The 23,158-nt window shown below is 36.8% G+C and overlaps 1 protein-coding gene across 1 annotated transcript in view; it reads right to left on the bottom strand.

Moving 5' to 3' along the window:
* Nucleotides 1-453: 453 nt before the first annotated feature.
* Nucleotides 454-23,158, bottom strand: part of FUT8 (fucosyltransferase 8) — a 147,663-nt gene continuing 124,958 nt past the window's right edge. Inside the window, 4 exon segments of the mRNA NM_001005262.2 lie at nucleotides 454-1,453; nucleotides 11,036-11,186; nucleotides 17,382-17,558; nucleotides 22,655-22,901. Of these exon segments, the coding sequence (NP_001005262.2) occupies nucleotides 1,136-1,453; nucleotides 11,036-11,186; nucleotides 17,382-17,558; nucleotides 22,655-22,901 (893 nt within the window). The 3' untranslated portion in view covers nucleotides 454-1,135.

The raw sequence follows: 23,158 nt of genomic DNA, 5'->3' as shown, positions 1-23,158 counted from the left end.
GCTTCTCAACCCCCAAATTTCTTGGTATGCTCAAAACTAGGACATGATAGGAAAGGGCACATATTGGTTCCTGGATAAAACAGGGCTCAACTCACAAAAAGTGACAGTAGCCACAATAAGAAAGGTTGCCAACAAGCCTGAAATTGTTTGTTTTGGAAATGGAGGTGACAGTTCCTCTGGGACAACAGTGTGATTATTTAATTCAATTAAAAAATAAGCAATGCCAAAATAAGAAAATAAAAGTGTGCAAAGAGTATTCTTAGCAATTTTGTAATGCGTATCAACTAAATTCAGTTTTCAGTGTTACAATGGACTAATCTTCTACCTAAGCAATCAGAAATAGAAAAAAAAATTAAGCAGGAAAACTAGAAAACTCCTCTTTTTATCATAGTTTTTCTATAAAGCTGACCACAACATCATCCAATGATGGAAAATTCCAAAAACTTTACAAAATTCCTTTTTAAAATTTATTTTTTTGTTATCAAAGAGAATGTCCAGAAACATTGAGTACTAAAGATCTGTTCATGGCATTGTTTTACAAAAGTTCCTAATGGAGTGTGAATATTTTTTGATGTATCTTTCACTTATTAATGATGAAGTGGATGAACTGATGTAATTACTTAAAAAAAAAAATCCAGACAAAAACATCCATTCTCATTCTGAATCTGTTGATTGGAGTGAATTCAGTGGTTACAATAGCACCACTGGCTAAGAATCAACCTCCCCACAGTAGGGAGCTATTTGTGTCTTCTCATTAGGTCACGTAGGTCTCTCAGATATAGGCACCATGTTTGAAGTCTCACACAAAATGTCTGTGTCACTTAAATTACACAATGTGGCAGTGTTTGTTTCATGGGGACATAATCTTGAAAGAAGGGGCAAAGTAGAAAACAACCTGTTTGTATGTTATATGTGAGTACATTATTGGACTGTGCATGAGTTTAAGGGCATTGTAGCCCTTAAAGAGTTAAAGGGTAATTCCAAAGAGTGAAGCATCTGTTATTTCCAGCTGCACCTGGTGCTTGAAGTTGTCTACTCATTTCACCATGTGTTGTAAAGTCAGGGCCTTCTTCATCTACTGTTTGGCTCAAATGGTTTGAACTGAGTTTAGCTGTCCTTCTTTTCCATTGAAACTTTATTTCTCAGCCTCAGGATATGTGGGGTACTTGACCGTTTCTATCTTCTCTCGGACTTTGTAGGAGGGATATAGGCCCGTCCTTCCCAGTTTCCTGTTGACACCTTTAGAATAGCCATCCCAATGATTTCCAGCCACACCAATGATATCTCCAGGTTCCATGGGGATTTCATCTGCAGTTCGAGGTTGGTGAGGATAAATAGCAATCTGGTTGTGGGCATTTTGGCCCCCAAAATAGTAGATGTCATCCAAAGAATGGAAGTTTGCAGAAGCATCAGGATGAAGTGTTTGCATGATTTCGTAAGCAACTCGACAGACCTTGGGAAAGAATGAAAAAAAAAATGTGTTAGTATACATAAAATCTCCTGCATAGCAACCTGAAGGCCCTTGGCCAAACAGACTAGGACCAGACCAGGACTAGGACTGACAAGTTGAGAAGAGGTAGATTCTAGTCACAGGTTTTCAGTTGATTTGCTCTCAATTACAATACAAATCATTCTTCATCTTTGTGCTTGTATCTTCTTTTTTTTAAACATAATAGATTACTATAAGTTCTCTGGGAGTAAAAAACATATCTAATGCAAGTACTTTAAGAATATGAATCAGTTAATTTTAATGAACATTTAATAAGAGTCACACAGTATACCTCGTGTTGGGTACTGGTGACAAAAAAATGAGTAAGACCCAGTTTGTGTCTTTAAAGAATTTAAGGTTGAGCATGAAGATCATAAATACTTTATACAAATGTTGCTGCTCCTTTCTCCTCATTCAGTCTCAATCAATCCCATATTCTTTTCTGCTAGGTTGGATTTGATCTCAGAACTCTTTTCAATAGAAATTCAGGTAATTTTTGACAATCAACTAGCCTTGGTAAGTGAGCTAAAATATATCATTTCTGTTCTAAAGAGTTTTAAGAGCACTAAGTAGATATTAACATTCTAGAACTGAATAAGATGGACTAGCCTTTGCTGAAGATGCATCTACCTGATGCATTTAAAGCTACTTAAAAGATTCCTCTGTCCAGGGGCACCTGGGTGGCTCAGTGGTTGAGCGTCTGCCTTTGGCTTAAGTCGTGGTCCTAGGGTCGTAGGATCAAGTCCCACATCAGGCTCCTCACAGGGAACTTGCTTCTTCCTCTGCCTATGTCTCTGCCTCTGTGTGTTTCTCATGAATAAATAAGGTCTTTAAAAAAAAAAAAAGATTCCTCTGTTCAAAGAATACCTACATGCCCACTGGATGGCTGCTAAAATACCACAATCTGAGCTTTGTACATTGAGATGCTTGGTGATAAAGTTAAACTATTACTATTTTCATGAGGGTATAACATTTTAAGCAATTAATAAATATATTCTTTATAAATGGGGTTCATGAGCTTTTTCTAAGAATAGGTGAAGACAGAAGAGAGAATACTGTCACTTTGCTTAAAAAAATTCTTCCACTATGGGCAGCCTGGGTAGCTCAGCGGTTTAGCGCCTGCCTTTGGCCTAGGGCATGATCCTGGAGACCCGGGATCAAGGCCCATGTCAGGCTCCCTGTATGGAGCCTGCTTCTCCCTCTGCCTGTGTCTCTGCCTCTCTCTCTGTGTCTTTCATGAATGGGTGAATAAAATCTTAAAAAAAAAAAAAAAAAAAAGAAAATTCTTCCATTATAAAAATAAAATTCTTCCATTATAATTCAATGTGAACAGAGAACTCAAGTCAAATTTTCCCAAATCTCCAGTAGTGGTTGTCTCAGTTAATGAAGCTTTGTCTCTATGCCAATACTTTTGCATTTATTTAAAATGAAACTACTAATAGTAATTGTTAACCTGCTCAGTGGAGCAACTTAGGATTACTCAGCAGTCTTTTAAAACTCTGATATTTATGAGATCAAATCTAAATGAAGATGCTCATTCTTAACTATTATGAGCAAATGAAATCTGATTAGGTTAAGCCTCACTTTAACTTCTTAAAAAATCTGAATTTCAGGAACTGCAGGGGTGCTTTTCAAATGCTATACATACTTTGCAGATGAGACTTTAAAAATATTTTAAATTTTGCAAATATGGACTAAAATACAAGGAGAGCAAGTCATCTGCCCAAATTCTAGTGCTAGAATTTCAACATCATAAAATCAAGGCAGTGACTTTGCTTGCAAGTTTGCTACTCTATCAACAGACTAATTTCACACTGGAGATGCGAGAATGTCATGGTACAATTGAGATCACTGATAGAATACTGAGACTATAACAAAATGAGGGTCGAAAAGATTTGGAATGGGAACTCCAAAGTCAGCTGAAGGTCCACAGGGGGGCAAGCAAAATCAAGTGGAGACTCTACAAAGGAAGAAACTAAGTAAAACAAAGCAGCTTCAAAAATAGCAAAGTATAGAGGCTAGCATTTTCTGAGTTTTTGCTGTCATTGTTTTAGGTATTATTTATTTAATATCTCTATTAATTTACTTAATACTCAAGTAGCCCCATAAAATTCTATTTCCTATTCCTATTTTCTATTTCACAGAGGTCAAAGGTCAGTTAAAATTTTGCCCAAGGTTGTAATTATTATTAAGTGGTAGATTCTGGTTTTGAACCTGGGCAGTTTGTGAATCTTGTTAACTCCTAAGTATATTTCTCTTGCAGAGCCTGGTCTCCATTATTTGGATTTTTTTTTTTTAATTTTTTAAAGATTTTATTTATTTATTCATGAGAGACACAGAGAGAGAGGCAGAGACACAGGTAGAGGGAGAAGCAGGGACATAGAGAGAGAAGCAGGCTCCATGCAGGAAGCCCAATATGGGGACTCGATCCTGGGACTCCAGATCACGCCTGAAGCCAAAGGCAGATGTCTGCTCAACTGCTGAGTCACCCAGGTGTCCCTCCATATTTGGATTGTAACACCAGAAAGATAAAACATAAGGCCAAGGCAAGCCTTGGGCAAACTAGACAGTTTTGTTTTTTCAGGGCCCTTTAACCCACTCTTCAATTATTTCTAGCCAGGAATGCAGGAGCTTGCATTGCCCTTGACATGACCATATTGTGGCAATGAGCCCTGATATATTTCCTCCTCTCTATTATTAAGTGTCTCACCCTCAAAAAACATTGCCTTTAGTCCCACACCCTTAGGGACTGCTTTCTTTTGTAGGATAATCCTAATAATCAGTTTATAGTTTGGTATCCATAGTTGTTGAAGTGTTAGTGGGTTAATAACATAAGTATTTTCTTAAGCCAAAGAAAAACAAAGGGTAGAGATTTCAAAGACTGAGGTGGGCCAATATGAGGCCCTAAATTCTTCTCATTATAATGATAACAGTATGAGGTGGTTGCTGTTATTATCCATATTTTATAACTGAAGAAACAAGCCCCAGAAAGATTAATTAAAAAAAAAGTTGGGGGGGAATGAGCTAGTAAATGGTAGAATTCTTTCTGGCTCTCTACCACACTAAAATGTCTTAGGATAAGAACCTAATACTGTGCCTGTCACATAGTAGGTGCTCAGAAAGTACCCGTTGAATGAATACTGCTTCATGCATAATATCAGCCTAGCAGTGGAGATGCAGGTCCATGAGTGATATTTAATCCCTAAGATCCACATATAACATTCTTAGTAGTACCATGGAGCAATTTACTGCAAAGGGCTATAAAGATAACTATAGTATTAATGTTTGCATTTAACTACCCTAGGCTTTCTCTTTGGGCTTTACCAATTCAAACTGTGTGGCAGGTAAATGAAGGCTTTCAGCTAATATCAATACTCAGTTTTTTTTTCTTTTAAGATTTTATTTATTTATTCATGATAGAGAGAGGGAGAGAGAGAGAGAGAGGGGTGGGGGGAGACACAGGCAGAGGGAGAAGCAGGCTCCATGCCAGGAGCTTGACGCGGGACTCAATCCCGGGACTCCAGGATCGCGCCCTGGGCCAAAGGCAGGCGCCAAACCGCTGAGCCACCCAGGGATGCCCAATACTCAGTTTTTGATGATGGACAAATCTCATGACTGAGAGAGGCAAACCCTTTGGTTGAAAGCTGTGGTTGACTATATGTAGTAAGTTTTATTTCATTTATTGCATGTCAGTATATCATTTAGAACACCACTAAGCACACAGGATGGGTTAGAGCAAAAATGTTGCTTAAGGATAAAAACACGATGCAACTGTATTTTTTAAAAAAAAGTTTAAAAGGAGAGGATGGTCCATGAACCTGAATTTTATCCCTGAGGAGCAACCAGCTGAGTTTACATGAGCCTCCAAAGCCTTCTCAGAGCAGATGGGATCTTGTTTTGTTTTGTTTTTTGTTTTTTGTTTTTTTTTGTCAAAATAGATGGGGCCAGGAGGATCTCCTAGTGTGAAAAGTTGGAAGTAGGTTCTTGTCTCCTTGGGTGATGGTGAGAGATGTATACACTTTTCCTGTAAACTACTTTGTTCTGCTATTCAGCAGGAGAATAGTATCCACTATTGTTTCGTGGGCCTTCCCTCAATGGAAATTCCTATCCAAAGTCATTTGTCTAGAATAAAATGAATGTAGTATATGGTTTTTCCCTTCGGGCTTTCCAAAATCTGATTCAGAGTGTAATGATGCCAGGTATGTTGTGTGTGGATTTGGAACTAGACAACAAAGAGTGCCACTAGGATGTTGTATTAAGTGTGAAAAAGTGTCACAAGGGAAAAAAAGTAGTTTTGTGATTTCAATGGTTAAAACTACGGAACAATGTTGATAGCTGCTTTAAAAATGCTGATAATCCAAAGCTTTTAAAGTGAGCATCTACAACAATTTATGTAAATCAGATTCCAGGATAATAAAAGCTGATTCCATAACTTGATAATATTAAAAAAAAACCTTTCTGATATTTTGCCCATCTACAACTAAGTATAATTGAATAATTGCTGTTATTTCACCACCTATAATTTCTGTGTTTCTTATTTAAGACGGTTTTATTAAATAGGAAACTAAATGACAAAGTAGATGCTTTGGATATAGGCAACTTCTAGTAACATAGAGCAAGATTAAATACTTGGTAGAATAGTTTGGAATGTGACTGCATAGCTTTCAAAACCTACTTGATGTTTTCGGAAAATGTTTATATTGCCTCTAATTTTCAGATTAAATCCTGAGGATTGTTCTCTTCGATTTATGAGGCTTTTAGGACAAACTTGGCTTTGAGAAACAGCTCTGATGAAGGGATTCAGAAAACTAAGAGCAACAATAGTAACAATATTAAAGTTTTATTATTGGCTTAAAAAAACCTTTTCACTTAAGGGGAGAGAATTCCCAGATCTCAGTTATGGATATAAAACCAAGAAAAATCAGAAGTCCTGAGATTGAGGGGGATGGATCCAAAACGTTATGAGGAATCCTGATTAAGGTGCCATGATATTCGTGTCTGCATTTTCTCAAATGTCAATTAAGTCTTGCATTTTTCCTTCTGGCATGGCATTTCATTCTTCCAGTATTGCCTATAATAGCTCATAGTCAACAGATAAACTCTTTCTCACTATTGTCTTACAGTGTAATAGTTCTCAAAGGATAGGACACAGGATACAAAACTGCAGGGTTGTCAAAGCATTATGAAGAAGATACTAAACTCTTTGTCACTTTCTAATAATATCTTTGAATATGATATTATCATCAAGGAAAGTTTGAGAGCTACTTGTCCATGTTTTATTCTGGGCTGAGATTTGGTTCTCAATGTTTTATTTTTTTGTCCCCCTTCTGGATGTAACACTTAGTCTTCTTCTATTTCCCAACATGCCTATGGCATATATAGGAACATCGGCAGATTAATTTCCCTAAAAGTCAACAAATACACAATTTTACTTGCATTTGCTAAAGCAAATACTGTTACTCATCATTTACCCTTTGGGAATGAAGAGCTTTTGTTTCTGAAAATTTATATTATATGGTGCTGTTCTCTTTCAATAAACTAAATAAAATAAAAGTGAGGAGATATATTGGCACAGAGAAATTAAAATGCCTAATGCTACTGGCTACTCTTCTTTCTTGTTTAAAAAAAGATTTATTTATTTTAGAGAGAGGGAGAGAATGAGAGAGAGAGAGTGTGAGCCAAGGGAGGGACAAAGGGAGCGGGAGAGGATCCCAAGCAGACTCTGAGTGTGGAGCCCAACATGGGGCTTGATCTGATGATCGTGAGATCATGACCTGAGCAGAAATGAAGACTCAGATGCTTAACTGACAGAGCCACCCATGCACCCTCCAGCTTCTCTCTCTCTCCTTTTTAAAAAAATATCTTACTTATTTATTCATGAAAGACAGAGACAGAAACATAGGCAGAAAGAGAAGCAGGTTCCCTGTGGGGAGCCTGATGCAGAACTTGATCCAGGACCCTGGGATCATGCCTTGTGCTGAAGGCAGACGCTCAACCACTGAGCCACTGAGGCCTCCCTGGCTTCTCTTCTTAATGAAGAATTGTTATACCTGTTCAATATACATAATTATTCAGTAGAACCTAAGCATTACCCATGACCACAAGCAGGAGTAACAGAGTCCTTGAATAATAGCATGTTTCATGTTCCTCCTAAAACATGAGAGTGTATGGTCTGAAATAGGGCCATGTGAAAAAAGGTTGCTACAGTAACTACTGTAGAATCTCTGTAACACACAAAGGTATTCCTATACTTTTCCCTTTATAAATAACAATAGCAGCTAACATTATATTTAATATATTGTTAAGTACTATTTTCAGTAGTTTACATATAATTTTTAATCATCATAGTAACTGTATGTAGTAGGTGCTACTACTGTTTTACAGGCAGGGAAGAAATGGTCAGTGATAAGCTAATTTGTTCAAATGCCACCCAGATACTAAGTGGTCAAAGTTAGATTTATTTATTTTTAAGATTTTATTTATTTATTCATGAGACACACACAGAGAGAGGCAGACATAGGCAGAGGGAGAAGTACAGGGAGAAGCAGGCTCCTTAAAGGGAGCCATATATGGAACTCGATCCCGGGACCCTGGGATCATGTCCTAAGCTGAAGGCAGATGCTCAACCACAGAGCCACCGAGGCATCCCCAAAGTTAGATTTAAACCCATTCTGATTCTAGAGTCCATGTTACTTCATTCTAGTTCTCTGCGTAGGAGTCAGTGGCTTGGCATTTTGATGTTATCAGTAACTTTTTCTCAAACTCCACTGGTGATGATGATGAGACATTTTTAGGGAAATTTCAAACAATTCCAAATTTGGGTTTATGGCAAGAGAACCTCTACAATCAAGCAACCAATTTCATTCATAGTGCAAAAATACTGAACTGTACTAAACCCATATTTTTTCTAAAAATATTTGCAAAAAATGCTGGAGTATGAGCAAACCCAGAGATTTATCAGTGAATGTGGAATTATTTCAAAATTTCAAATGCTACAGCTGATAGTCATCAAGAAAGGTATGAGATAATGACAGTGATCACATTTAGCAAACTGCCATTCAATATATAAATATAAGGTATTTTTACTGTTAAACTTTTATTCTGAACTCTCACATAAAATTTTTTGAGGTATTCAAGTCTACTTTGGGATACAAGATATTAGTTTGAGTTTTGCTTTGTTCAAATGAACAAAAGTTATTTTGGATGAACTTTGACTTATCAAGAGTTTTTAGGAATAATATAATATATAGGCATAAATCTCATTCCTTTGGAGATAAAACATCCTCTCAGCACCACTCTTTCTTCATATGAATGAATTCTCTGACCCTGAGGTATGGAAAACATGCTGAGGTTGATATTATGCACAAAATAGAACAAAGTAGTATGAACAATATGCCCCTCAAGCTTGTACAGATTTCTACTACCATAAAGTAACAGAATTCCTGATTTCTGGATCAAAATTAGAGTCATGAGGTTATAAGAATCAAAAATTCTATAGCACATCCTTGAAAAGAAAAAATAAAAAAGGATTTTCTTTCTAGAATAAACCTAATGGTATTATTAAGGAGGGCTGGAAGAAGGAAAGCAAAATAGAGAACATCCCTGTAAGTCTCAATGTCTGCCTACATGTAAGGCTGCTAAATGTTTAGACATGTATATATTTATTTAACTTTCAAGCTTTATGACTACAGCAGCGATTCTCAACAAAGGCGATTTTGTCCTCCCCACTGCTGTGGGATATTTGGCAATATCTGAAGACATTTTCAGTTGTCACAACTTGAGGTGGGGTGCTACTGGCCAGGGGAGCTGCTGAGTACCCTACAATGCACAGGACAGCATCTCACAACAAAGTACCTGCCTATAATTCTAAAAATGCCTAGGCTGAGAAACCCTGGACTACAGGAATAGACTTTAGACAGGCCTAACATCTAGACCTACAAAGAAGGTGGCATATCTAGGAAATTAAGTCTTGCAATTAATGAATGACTCTGATTCATTCATTCAAACAATAAGCATTCAAAAATTTGTGGAGGTTGTTACTAGTCATTTGTACCTGTTGATCAGGTGGGCATATAGCCAGATTCTCAGTTAAGAGAGAAAAAGTTGCGATTCCTCCCATCTACCCACTATGAGAATAGAAAAGGGAGCTTCTCAAAGAAAGGATCCTTATCCCATTTAGGAAGAAAACATCAGCAGTGGATCCCTTCATGGGAACTTGGAAGGCCAAGGAAATTTTCTGTTCTGACTAGGACTGTTGCTATGTGACTTCTGTTCTGGGTAGGAAGTTCTCATTCTATATTGAAGAAACTCATAGCCTTTGCTGGGGTAGGTATCTTTATAATAATCATATCACCATCCCATTGTGACAATGTACATTGTCACAAAATAAAAAAAGTTCATTTCTTTATATTCTCTGAAGTATATTCTCATGAAAATGGTGCAGCCTTCCTTTTCACATTTCCTTTTCTCTACTTCTTCTAGGCATTTAGGAAAAAATTTATCTTACATGATCTATATTTCTTGGTAATTACTCTCCAGTTACTTCACGTGAGTATTTTGCTCACTAGATTCTGGGCCAGGGTAAGATCTGTATCTTCAATCTCCCTGGAAATCCTCTCTGCACCTAATATAATTCTGAGCACAAATAGTCATTTAACAGATTGTTGAATGAACTAACCAATAATATGCACATAAATGAGGTCAGAATAAAACCAACAATAAATATTTCTATGCTGATATTCCATTGTGTATACAAGGCTGATTGGACCACTCATAGAAACAAATACACCAAGCCCATAATATACAATTATCTGCAACAATTAAACTCAAAGAATGATTGTAATATGGTATTGCTTAAATTTAATGTATAGTTTTTTGCTTGGTAGAAATGTAATAGGACTTGAAAAAGAATTACATTTATACTTTATTTTCTATAAAGTAATCAATGAGACACAATGCTCACCATTTAAGCCTCTCAGCATCAGTGCATCAATGTGTAGGAGTGGACGGATTCTGGTTGCATAGTGATGGCAAAATCAGGAAATATTTTTTTTTAAAGATTTTATTTATTTATTTTTAAAGGAGAGAGAGGGAGAGCCAGCAGGGGGAGGGGCAAAGGAAGAGGAGAGAGAATTCTGCGTAGACCTTGCACTGAGCCCTACACGGGGCTCGATCTCATGACCCTGAGATCATGACCTGAGCTGAAACCAAGAGTCAGAAGCTTAACTGACTAAGCCACCCAGGTACCCCTGCAAATTCATAAAGTATTAATAAGTAAGCTTTTTTACTTGCTATTTGGTTAAATGCTGTGAACAATTGCTTGTAAGCAACTATACTTGAATACCTAACTTTTTGGGAGGAGGTATGGAATCTTCCTATTCTTTCACAAAAGAGATCATTCCCAAATATTAGGAAAATTGCACCTGAACATTAAACACAGACACAGATACAGATATATATATACACACACACCCCCTAAGAACTTCCTGAGCTCAACATGACCAAAAAAAAATATTGGCTATTTAAACATGCCCTACTATCGCTTACCTGGGATGAAAAAGTACACACTAGGAAGTCTGCCTGGGAGAGAAAGTGTATATCCAGGATCACACCCCGAAGTGAATTTTCTGTGTATCGATTGTGTAGTCCAGCTGACCAAGAGATAGAGTTATCACTAATAAATTCATAAGTGGGGTACCTATAAAAAAAAGAAATAAATTTGTACATAGTCACTGAAATCACAATATTCTATCAGGAGTTAGTATCTTACCACCGGGAAGCAGACCTGCTCCTTTGACCAAAGTTCTTTTTAATAGTAAGCAGAGCTTTAACTGTGGTATTTAATAGATTCGATGAAGCATCTTTGAATCTGTCAGTGGAGTAGAAACCATTCTGGAATGTCCTAAATATTACATGTTATTGGCATGTCACATAATATGCACAATACATGCATCAAAATGTCCCTTCTCAATTCATAGGAGTTGAAGGTTCCTTATTTTTTTTGTAACGAGTGACAAAGAGGTTTTTTAAACTGCTTTCCCATTTGGTCACTAAACTTTTCCCTTAGAATAGAAATATCACGGTTAAATTTCATTTACATTTTTAACCTAGAATTTGAGATAATTCAGACTGGTTTCCCCTAAACCCCATCCTCAAAACACTGTCTTAGCCAACAGCAGTAATGGAAAATCAGTCTAGGGCAGCCTGGGTGGCTCAGCGGTTTCGTACCGCCTTCAGCCCAGGGTGTGATCCTGGAGACCGGGGATTGAGTCCCATGTCAGGCTCCCTGCATGGAGCCTGCTTCTCCCTCTGCCTGTGTCTCTGCCTCTCTCTCTCTGTCTCTCATGAATAAATAAAAATCTTAAAAAAAAAAAAAAAAGAAAATCAGTCTAATAAATTTATGAAAGCAAATTCTTTACAGATGTCCACCAAGTAATATTTCAATAGTCTTGAGATAGGATATGTGTTTAAAAGTATTAAAACAAGATATCTTTAAAAAGTCCACCATATGTTCAAATGATTCTACTGTGAATTAAGAGGTTTAATTATACTCTAGTATACAGTGAATAGATTTTCTTAGTGCATGAGGTAAATCTTTAGAGTTGAGTTGAAAACTTAGAGAATTATACAAAAATTGGATAATAATTGTACCTGTTTTACATAATTCTGTAGGAATTAAATACATAAGCAAAGTAAAGTGGTTAGGAGAGCATCTGACATGTAGTAAATGCTCATTACGTATTAGCTGTGATTGTTAAACATTCTTTTGCAGATGTCCACCTGGTTTTATTCCTTACTTCCTTTAGATCTCTGCTGTAATAAAGTCTTATTAGTGAGGACTTCAGAAATTTCTATCTTTTTTACTTACTTAATTTCATGACTTTTATTATCATCTGACATAATATATATTTTGACTATTATTTACTGCCTGTATCCATTCCCCACCTCCATCATCCCTAGCTGGAATGTAAGCTATATAAAGAGGCATTTCATCTGCTTTGTTCACTGTATTATTCTCAGTAACTAGAAAAGAATTGGGAATATAACAGAGAATCTATTAACATCTGGTGAGAGGGTAAAAGTGCCTATCTGTAAACCCTGAACCATTAGGAGTCTGTTTACATGTCTGTCTCCCACATAGTATTCTCCTAAGGTTGGGACTGGACTTGATTTTTCTTTGCCTCACAACACCTAGTGCCCCACGCAATGCTGAGTAGGTAAATACATGAATAAGTGAGTGCTACCCATGTCTGGGACTTTGTCCTAATTCCCTAACAGCTGCTTCAGATTCTCTTCATTTCACAGCCACCGAGGAGCTTTCTCTCATTGCCTCTAATAATGACTGGGATGGCAAAGTCTCAGAGCACTGTTTCAGACTGGTATTCAGTGCTCAGAACCATTCGGCCTCATTATTTTTGACATTTTGCCCTCCTAAGCCCCAAATCAGGGAGACAAAGGAAATGTCACATTTATTTTAAAAAGAAAACCACCAAAAAGACTTTTAATGTGATTCTTGTGAAGCTGCACACCCAGGCATGGGGCAGAAACAGCAACAAATAAGTATGAAAAGGCTGGGGGACAGAGGACAGAGCAAATCATTAAAACACAGGTTTTATACTTGAATAAAGACTAACTCTGTCAGTGTGGTTTACGTGCTCAGTGAAAAGAAAAGAGTGATCTTTTTACTGAGAAGTGACACTAACATTAATGCCCTTCGTAATTTAAAGATCCCTCCCTGGAACCAAACCAAAAGAACGCTTAAGTTCCACAGGCCTTATCTGAGACTGCTTGATGAAGGATACCTGAGTTTGGGAAAGAAAACAAACAGAAACAATGTAAATAATGGAAAAGGGAGATTTTGCCTCTCCAATTATAAGCATGGAAATTTCTGCACAAACATGCTTCTTTGTCTTCTGCCCACAAGTATGTCAGCAGAGGATTTCTTTTACTGTGACATTGTAGAGATTAGCAATGATAAAATATATTTTTTTCTTCTTCTACCTTATAAAAATTTATTTTTGCATCACTCACAAAGGGCTAACTTAAAGTTATAAACTAACAACACATTGTCTTTTCTGAAGTCTTTCTCCAGACTGAGGGAGATACTCCTCTTCATGATTTCACTGTACCTGGTATAAAACTCCTACAGGGCATTCATCTAACTATACTGCAATACTTGTTACATGTATATGCCTACCAGTTGGATACTCCTTTAAATAAGAAGCCACATATTATCTTTTTATTTCTCTTTTTATTTCTAGTGCCCTGTAACTGTGTGTAGCATATTATAGTTCAATAAAACATTGAAAAAATTCATCACTCGTTATTTCTGAGTCTTTATTTCGCAGGGCAAACACTTTACAAAAACTTCGAAACAAATTTTTCTTGCCTCTGTTCATTTAAATGAAACTAAATTTTAGGAGTGCTCATCCAGCATTTTTGATAAAAAGCAAACTAAGTACATAAATATATATTCTAAGAGATTTTTATTTTTATTTTTTTATTTTTTTAAATTTTTATTTATTTATGATAGTAACAGAGAGAGAGAGAGAGAGAGAGGCAGAGGGAGAAGCAGGCTCCATGCACCGGGAGCCCAATGTGGGATTCGATCCCGGGTCTCCAGGATCGCGCCCTGGGCCAAAGGCAGGTGCCAAACCGCTGCGCCACCCAGGGATCCCTATTCTAAGAGATTTTTAAAGACTGTTTCTTCTCCTACTTCACCCCTGTTCCCAATCTCCACGTCTTAGAATATGATATTGGATAGACAACTTTAAGAGTTCTTACTTCTTGGCCAATGATTCTGCAATTTAAACTCTCTAACAGTGATCTGCCTAAGAGAGACATCTACACATTATCAATGGCTGCCATAATCAGTGGGAAACAGGTGTGAAAATCTCACAGATGAACTCAGTCTTAATCTAAAGAAACCTGAGATATAATACCAAGTAGCAAAGCATTATCTACTCATTTTCACACAAAAGCCGAATATATAAAGCTAATCTTGACCACTTTTAGAAAAGATAAGCTACCCAGAAAATGGATTCTTCTCTGTGTGAATCCTATGCATCATTTACTTCTTCAGCACTTCACCCTCTTGAAGCACAAAAGTCTCATAATCATCCTGGATACTATATACCTTGATGAGAGACTAACTCATGTTTTTGGTCACCTAAAACAATGACAGAGGTTTTATGGTTTGCTTAGGTATCAAAACGAATCCTGACAGGTCTAAAGCAGAGTTAATTCAGAGCAGAAAAACATCTAGGTAAAATACTGAAGGAGAGAAACAGCATTTAAGTTCTTGGGAAAATTTTCAAAATGATTCATAAAATTGAGGTGCCTCCGTGGTTGCAGTTGGTTAAGCATCTGCCTCTTGGTTTTGGCTCAGGTCATGATCTCAGTTCAGAGCCTGCTTGAGATTCTCTCTACCTCCCTCTCTGTCCTCCTGCTTGTACTCTCTCAAATTAAATCAATCGATCAATCAATCAATCAATCTTAAAAAACAAAGACTCAGAAAATTAAAGTTAAAGGATTTCCAAAGAGGAAAAACAATGCATAAAATGCTGCTACTACATTTATAACAGAATATGAAAAAAACCTTCCTCCTGGACTACTGTGGAGAAGAGTTACTGGCTCTTTACTGTAAGTTACTGAGTTACTGACCACAGAAAGGAAATTCAAGTTTTACTATTCCTACAATCTTAGTAGATTCTGCTATCAACAGTACTATAAAGGTTGCTTGCTATAAAAATATCATGGGGCACTATGGATCAAAGTTGTAAGATGTTCATATCTTTTTACCTAAATATTTCCAAATCCAGAAGTCTAGCTTAAGGAAATAACCTAACTACAAATATTGGGAAAATGAGCAAGTAAGCAATTGCAGAAGATATGTAGTCATTAAAAAGGGACATTTAAGATAATAATTTTTTAGGGACCTGAGAAAATGGATCCATTGCTGTATTAAGTAAAAAAGAGTTCAAATTATATAGAATATGATCAACTACTAAAATGGGTAACTATATAAATGACTAAAGGGAATATGTCAACATTTAAGTAATTGTTACCACTGAGTAATAGGTTGTGGGTAGTATTTTTTCCTTGCCTATATACTTATCAACTTCCATATTTTCTAATGAGCATGAATTATTTTGCTAGTCAGGGAAAAAAGAAAAACAGGAAAAAACCTTGTGATGCTTCAAGAACAAGTATAAGAGTAGATAAGATTAATATTTTAATTTTGTTTTTCAAACAAGCTACAAATTCAGTCTGGTATTTTAAAATGAAGGAGTATGGTGAACTATTTCTAATTTGTTTCTATCTAATAGGTCTGGATATCAAACTGGAAAAGTATTTGTGAAAATTTTGTATTGTGTTTTGTGCCCAAATATTCATTTAATCCCTAACTATAAGCATATAACTTGGCTGATGAATTTCATGGTCCTTTGTGTGTATGTGTGTGCAAGACAGTGAAAGTGTGTGTGTGTGAGAGAGAATACTTGATAGAGGGAGCCTTAAAAAACGCAATTTATATCAGGTTAGTTTGAATTCTTAAAGGGAGAAATAGGATTTAAATTATTACCCAGTGATTTGAATAAACATTTGCATTACAGTCTTCACTTTAAATTTGTTTTTCTTCCCAAGTCCTATTTGTGACATAAAAAATGACCAAGAAAATTAATTAAACAAATAGCTTAAATGATTAGCAGTGAATAAAATGTTTTCAAGCTGATGGGATTGAAATAAACATAATTTAATAATTATTGGGCACTGAGCTAGGTAGGTACTGTGTCTAAGGTGCTTATAATCCAGTGAGGGAGACAGAGGTAAGCAAGTGCTAAACACTAAGTCAGAGCAGAAGGACACTTAGGGATTTAGGGATGATCTGGAGTTAATGGTGTATGAGCAAAGCTAAGACTACAGATTCTTCTCTTTCATTCCCTACTTTCACACATTTAATATATCTTTTATTAATAGTAAGTAAAGGCCAATTCTAGGTTCACTCAGATCCTGTGATAAACTCCCAATTGGGATCAGTGAGCTTTATGTGTTTTTTGAATACCCTATGTTAAAACTCTACAGTAGCTACTCTACAGTAACTGTAGAGTAATTGCCTGTTCTCCCACTAGATTAGGAATTCCTTGAGAGCAGAGGATCTTGTGTATCATGGAATACCAAGTATCTCACACAATGCCTAAAATATAGGTATGCTCCATAAATGATTACTGTTCAATACATACTAGCAGTTCTTATTTCTCCACTTATAAAACTCATCTTCTGATTCTTTACTTTTCTTTAATTTCCAGGTTCCAGAAATATTTATGAAATGAAAATTTATATTTTACATATGTTTCACTTGCCCATAATTGCTAGTGAAGATAGTAAGAGCAAAAAAGGTAAGCACTTGGTGTGTTTTATTGCTAGTAGTCCTAAACAGTTGGTTAGTGTTGTGGACTGAATGTTTGTGTCCCCCTAGAATTCCTATTTTTGAGCTGTAACTCCCAATGTGATAGTATTTGGAGATGAGGCCTTTGGGAGATGATTAGGATTAAATGGAGGCATGAAAATGGGCCCCTTGTGATGGAATTAATGCCCTGATAGGAAGAGACACCAGAAAGCTTGCTCTCAAAGAGGCCATGGGAGTACATAGCAAGATGGCAGCTGCCCACACACCAAGGGAAGAGACTTCAGAATGAAATATATACTTTGCTGGCACCTCAAATATGCTTTGATTATATTAATAGTCACCCAAGTACACAGTTGTTTGAATTTTAAAAACTCCCAATAATCAGTAGTAATATTATATAATAAGAATCATAAGTCATGGGAATTAAGGATTCCTTTCAACCGAAAAGAATCCCAGTCTAGAATCACTAGTGTTCATCTAACTCACTTTGTTTTTGCCTCCTTTAATAAAGAAGGGTCATCCGTAGCCAAATACACTCTTCTTTTATCCACTTGCATTCTTCGAGCGAGAAGCTGAAAATGTTCTTCAACGTGTACCATGTATTCCTCAATGGGATGGAAAGCTGCTTCTGTTCCTACTTTGTCTGTACGTCTGACATGGACTCTGGGGGGCAGAAGGAGAAAGTCAGATTCTGCCGACAATGTTCTGATCCACTTGGTGCTTTTAATACTGAATTTTATACCTTTATTTATGGTGGCATCACAGACATTTTAAGCCAATTTCTCTTTCAGTTTTGCCATTAGAAAAAATAAAATATTAAAAATTCAAATACATATATTCTAAATATATGTGCATGTTAACACAATACAAGGAGAATTAGAAAATAAGCTTTTGAAGAATGCTTTCTTATAAAGAAAGTAATTGGTATATCTAAGAATAATGGTAGAAAAAATGAAGATTCCAGAGTTTTATATTCCATATACACAGCAAAATACCAACCAGCCTTCCAGAAAAAACTGGATGCAACTTTTTAAGATTTTTGACAACAAATAATACCAAGATTCACAGCTGTTATTACAGAATATTAAATATATTTTTTGCAACATTTTGGTACCAATTTTTCTTGTCTTCATGATACCCTGGATAGTTACTCTAATTGCCAGCTTGTAGAATTTAAAGTTGTCTGAGGAAAACACAGACCTGCATGGATTCTTCCTATACCACAATCAAGGCAGGTAAATCTTTTAAGAATTCTTACTATTTTAAGTTCATGGAGATGTTCTAGCCCTTTTGTTGTATGCATAATGAATTTTCTTTCGCTGTTTTTCACTCTATCAAACACAAGCAGATATTGATCTCATCTGTCCTATTTTTAAAAAGCCCTAAAACCATAAAATTGGAAACAAGGATTTACACTGTTCTGCACTAAATGTTTTGACTTCCACAGTACTCTCCTCCCATCTTAGTGCTTTCAAAGTGATTATAAATGAAAATAATAATGGTCAGAGTTTATTTTCATAAATTAAAGCTCTCCTTCAATTTACCCTTCTGCATCCCTCCCTACCAAATTACCAAACCACTATTCAAAACTGGGAAAAAAAGTAGATTTGTTTCCCCTTAGGTTATAAAACATGGGCATGCCTTAGGTCAAGCCAAAAGCTGGCTTTTTTTGTGAATCTGGAGCGGGGAGGGGCAGTGTCTATTCTCATGGTAGTTAATCTGTTGTCTTTATAGGTATTATTTCCTTTGCATTCCAGACTAAGTTCCAGATGTGAATACCATCATATGAACACCTATCATTCTTTCTTCCCACATCATTCTTTTTATTTTTAAGATTTTATTTATTTATTCATAGAGACAGAGAGAGAGAGGCAGAGACACAGGCAGAGAGAGAAGCAGGCATCATACAGAGAGCCTGACGTGGGACCTGATCCAGGGTCTCCAGGATCACGCCCTGGGCTGTAGGTGGCGCTAAACCGCTGCGCCACCAGGGCTGCCCTTCCCACATCATTCTTAATCACTGCTTCTCTCAGGAAATTGGAATTATTCACTGTGCTCCTTAGAGATGAAGTGGGCCAGAAAGAACAATTGCACTGAATTTCAATGAAAAGCTTCATGAGAAGAAGCACTATTTGATACTCTGGCTTCACCATACACTTTCTTTAGCTCTAACATTTAAAATAGGGATCAGGGGGTGCCTGGGTGGCTCAGGCCATGATCTCAGGGTCCTGGGATAGAGCTCTGATTTGGGGCCTTCTGCTCAGCAGGGAGGTCTGTTTCTCCCTCTGCCTCTGCCCTGCTCCCACCCATGCATGCTCACTCACGCTCTCTCAAATAAATAAAATCTTTAAAAACAAACAAACAAACAAACAAATAAATAAGGGATCGGTAGCTTCTCTACATATGTAGACTAAGACCCAAGGGAAGATGTGGGGTGGGAGATATGAAAATGAAAATAAAAACAAAAACAAACAAAAGCTGTAATGACAAAGAAGCAGAGGTAGTGGCAGAGTACTACCAATCAATTTTCTCAATTCTCCAAATACCCCTGAAATTAGAGAGGAGCATAATGGAGTCTTTATGGAAGGATCAGAACGTTAGGCCTGTGAAGGATATTTGAAGTCATTTTAATGTAATGTAAGTCTTTCATTAGAGAGTTAAGGAAACTGATGCCTCTGAAGACATTATCAGCGAACAAAAAGACAACATAAGGCAAAGGGAAGCTGGTTTCTCTCACATACATTCAACCTAGTCATCACAAAAGTTAAAGTTCTTTGTGTACTTGCCTGACTTTCACAACAGTTGCCCCTTCAACAACATGGGTGTGAACTATATGGGTCCACTTATATACAGATTTTTTACAGTTCAATACTGTAAATATATTTTCTCTTCCTTATGATTTTCTAATAGCACATTCTTTTCTCTAGCTTTCTTTATTGTAAGAATACAGTATATAATACATATAGCATACAAAATATATGTGAATCGACTGTTTATGCTATTGGTAAGGCTTCCAGCCAACATCAGGGTATTAGTAGTTAAGTTTGGGAGGAGTCAAAATTTATACATGGATTTTGGGATCCCTGGGTGGCGCAGCGGTTTGGCGCCTGCCTTTGGCCTAGGGCGCGATCCTGGAGACCCAGGATCGAATCCCACGTCAGGCTCCTGGTGCATGGAGCCTGCTTCTCCCTCTGCCTATGTCTCTGCCTCTCTCTCTCTCTCTCTGTATGACTATCTAAATAAAATTAAAAAATTAAAAAAAAATAAAGTACAAAATTTATACATGGATTTTAAACTGCATGGGGGGTCAGTAGTCCTAACATGGCATTCTTCCAGGGTTATCTATATTAGATACCAAGCTCTTTCCGGGCAGGGAATCTTTTTTTTCTTTTTTTTTAAGATTGTATTTATTTATTCATGAGAGACACAGAGATTGAGAGAGAGAGAGAGGCACAGACACAAGCAGAGGGAGAAGCAGGCTCCATGCAGGGAGCCTGACGTGGGACTAGATCCCGGGTCTCTAGGATCACACCCTGGGCTAAAGGTGGCGCTAAACTGCTGAGCCACCTGGGCTGCCCTCGGGCAGAGAATCAAATTTTATTTATTTCTAATAGCACCAAACACAATAAATAAATGAATGAATTCTGGGTCCACACAAAAATCTAATTGTTTAGTACCATGTGAATAGAAACCTTAGATATCACCTTAGTTTCTTCAGTTTTAAACAAAGAAGAGTGGCAATCAATGAAGACCCAGAATGATCAAGTACATCACCCAAAGTCAGATTATTTCTTAGTGGTAGAAGTTAGATGGTACCCCCAGATTCTTGAATTTTAGTGTGCTCTTTCATTACAGCACACCACCTCAATGTACAAATAACTTAATTGTCTGTGGTATTTCAATTTTCTATATTTGGCCAACTCTTAATATGATGGATGGCCCATGGACAATTAGGACAGCTTTCTGGTATACATAACTGCAAGAAAGCTTCCAAGCAAAGTTAAGATGGTCTAAGCCCCGGTTTTGTTTTTTTTTTGTTTTTTTGTTTTTGTTTTTGTTTTTTTAATTTTTTTAAATTTTTATTTATTTATGATAGTCACACACAGAGAGAGAGAGAGAGAGAGAGAGAGAGAGGCAGAGACATAGGCAGAGGGAGAAGCAGGCTCCATGCACTGGGAGCCCGACGTGGGATTCGATCCAGGGTCTCCAGGATCGTGCCCTGGGCCAAAGGCAGGCGCCAAACCACTGCGCCACCCAGGGATCTCAAAGCCCCGGTTTTGTTTGGAACTTTGGGCAGAGATTTTCTTCCTTTAGTTTCCTCACCTGTAAAATAGTTATCTCTACCCACTTCACAGGACTGTGTTATAGGATCAATGAGAGAACATAAAGTTATTTTGGTAATTTAATTACTATACTGTTGTCTTTCAAGATCCTGTTCAAACACTGAAGCTATGAAGACTTTCCTGATCTAGATGGAAGTACATTTCTCTTTCTCTGATCTCTCATAAAACTTTTTATACTATTCGCAGGGTATTTTACACATATAATGTTAGCCGTATGTCTCTTTTCCAATTGCCTGTAGTAAGCTAGAAGAAGCTATTTAAAAAAAAATTAATCTCTGTCCCCCACAGTAGCAGGTATTCAATAAATGTTCTGCAAATAAGTGAATGAATCAACACATGTATTAATATTAATCAATAGCTGACTTTATTACAAACAGTATAAGCTACAGAATGTCACAGCCGCCTAGCCTACAAGTCTATTTTCAGGAATTATTTTAGCATCAGTCTCTCTGAAACGTAACAATACTTTACAGTATATTTTTTTCACTTAACTAAAATCCTTTTATACTCCTTGTCACATCACTTTTAGGTATTAGCTTCACTATTTTACAGATGGAAAAATCAAAGCCCAATATCATTAATAAGTTACTTGGTCCAGATTTAGGGAAAAGCCAGAGGTACTGTCCAGGTCACTTAGTCTAGGTACAGTATTATTTCCATTAAACAAAGACAATTTTCCCAAGGTATGAAATCTGGCCCTAGGACCTAGGAAAATTCCTCTTTCCATAACTTTTTAATGTATGTGTACAGGAACACGTATTTGTGAGCAAGATGCTCCTTTGGATTCTTCTCAGTCCTAGGATTTCCTGATATATCTATCTTCCCTGAACATAAACATGAGACTGATCATATATGTATATGAGAAGTGGGCCAAGAAAGAATTTAAATAATAATTTTAACATTATCTTACATTATATATACTCCTCTTATTTTCAAAATAGCTTCCAGGACAAAAAAGAAAACAGAACATCAAAAAATGCAAAATAATCACCAGTGGTAATTAATGAAGCCTAACAAAAAGAGCAACAGAAAAGCTATAAATGTGACAGCTTTATCTCATGGTCTTGTTAAGGGTAAGACAAGAATCATGTATAACATCCAAAATACTCTCAATAAAATAAAATTTTGCTAGCTTCCCCAGAAGAGATAGCTAATTTTAGAAGCATCAGTTTAATATATTTGTTGAATGAATAAATAAGTGAATGAGGGTAACAAAGTATGATGACTTAGCTGTTCTAAGTGAACAAAGTAAGAATGATCTCCCTGTGACCTAAGGTGAACTGTGGAACATCTGTTTTTGGATGGGGCTCTGAAAATTTATGAAACTTTATGATATAAAGTTTACAATATATTGTGAAGTATACATATATCTCTGCTACTACATATCACTTTATGAGGAACAAATCAGATTCTTACCCAATAACTGGATGTTTGAAGCCAAGCTTCTTGGTAGCCTCTTCTATTTCCTTTTCTAGCCAGGGTTGTGGGCGGATCAAGTATTTGACAAACTGGGACACCCACCACACTGCAGGATCACCATGGACTCGTACAAGCCGATCTGCAAGGTCTTCTGGTACAGCCAGGGGTAAATATGGTGGACGAGGATGAAGACTGTCTACAATGGGGAGCTCAACCACCTGAACATTTTTGTCCTTTACTTCACCTGAAAGAATATCAAAATATATCATCACCATGCTGGATTCCTCATACATTTACCATTTAAGAAGAACTCACTCTGGATGCTTTCATCCTCATAGCAACTCTAAGGCAGTATTATAATTCTCACTTTACAGAGGCACTTAAGTAACTTGCTCAAGGTACTAGGACAGAAGTGACAGAGCCAACTTTCACATTTGGGTTGGTCTGCCTCTCAAGTCCATGGCATTTTTTTTCCCGTTCATAACATGCTGCCATATCAAT

Source organism: Canis lupus, chromosome 8 (genome assembly GCF_011100685.1).
Source record: "Canis lupus familiaris isolate Mischka breed German Shepherd chromosome 8, alternate assembly UU_Cfam_GSD_1.0, whole genome shotgun sequence".
Classification (NCBI taxonomy): Eukaryota; Metazoa; Chordata; class Mammalia; order Carnivora; family Canidae; genus Canis; species Canis lupus.
The sequence above is the reverse complement of the archived record's forward strand: the minus strand, read 5'-3'. Positions and strand labels throughout refer to the sequence as shown.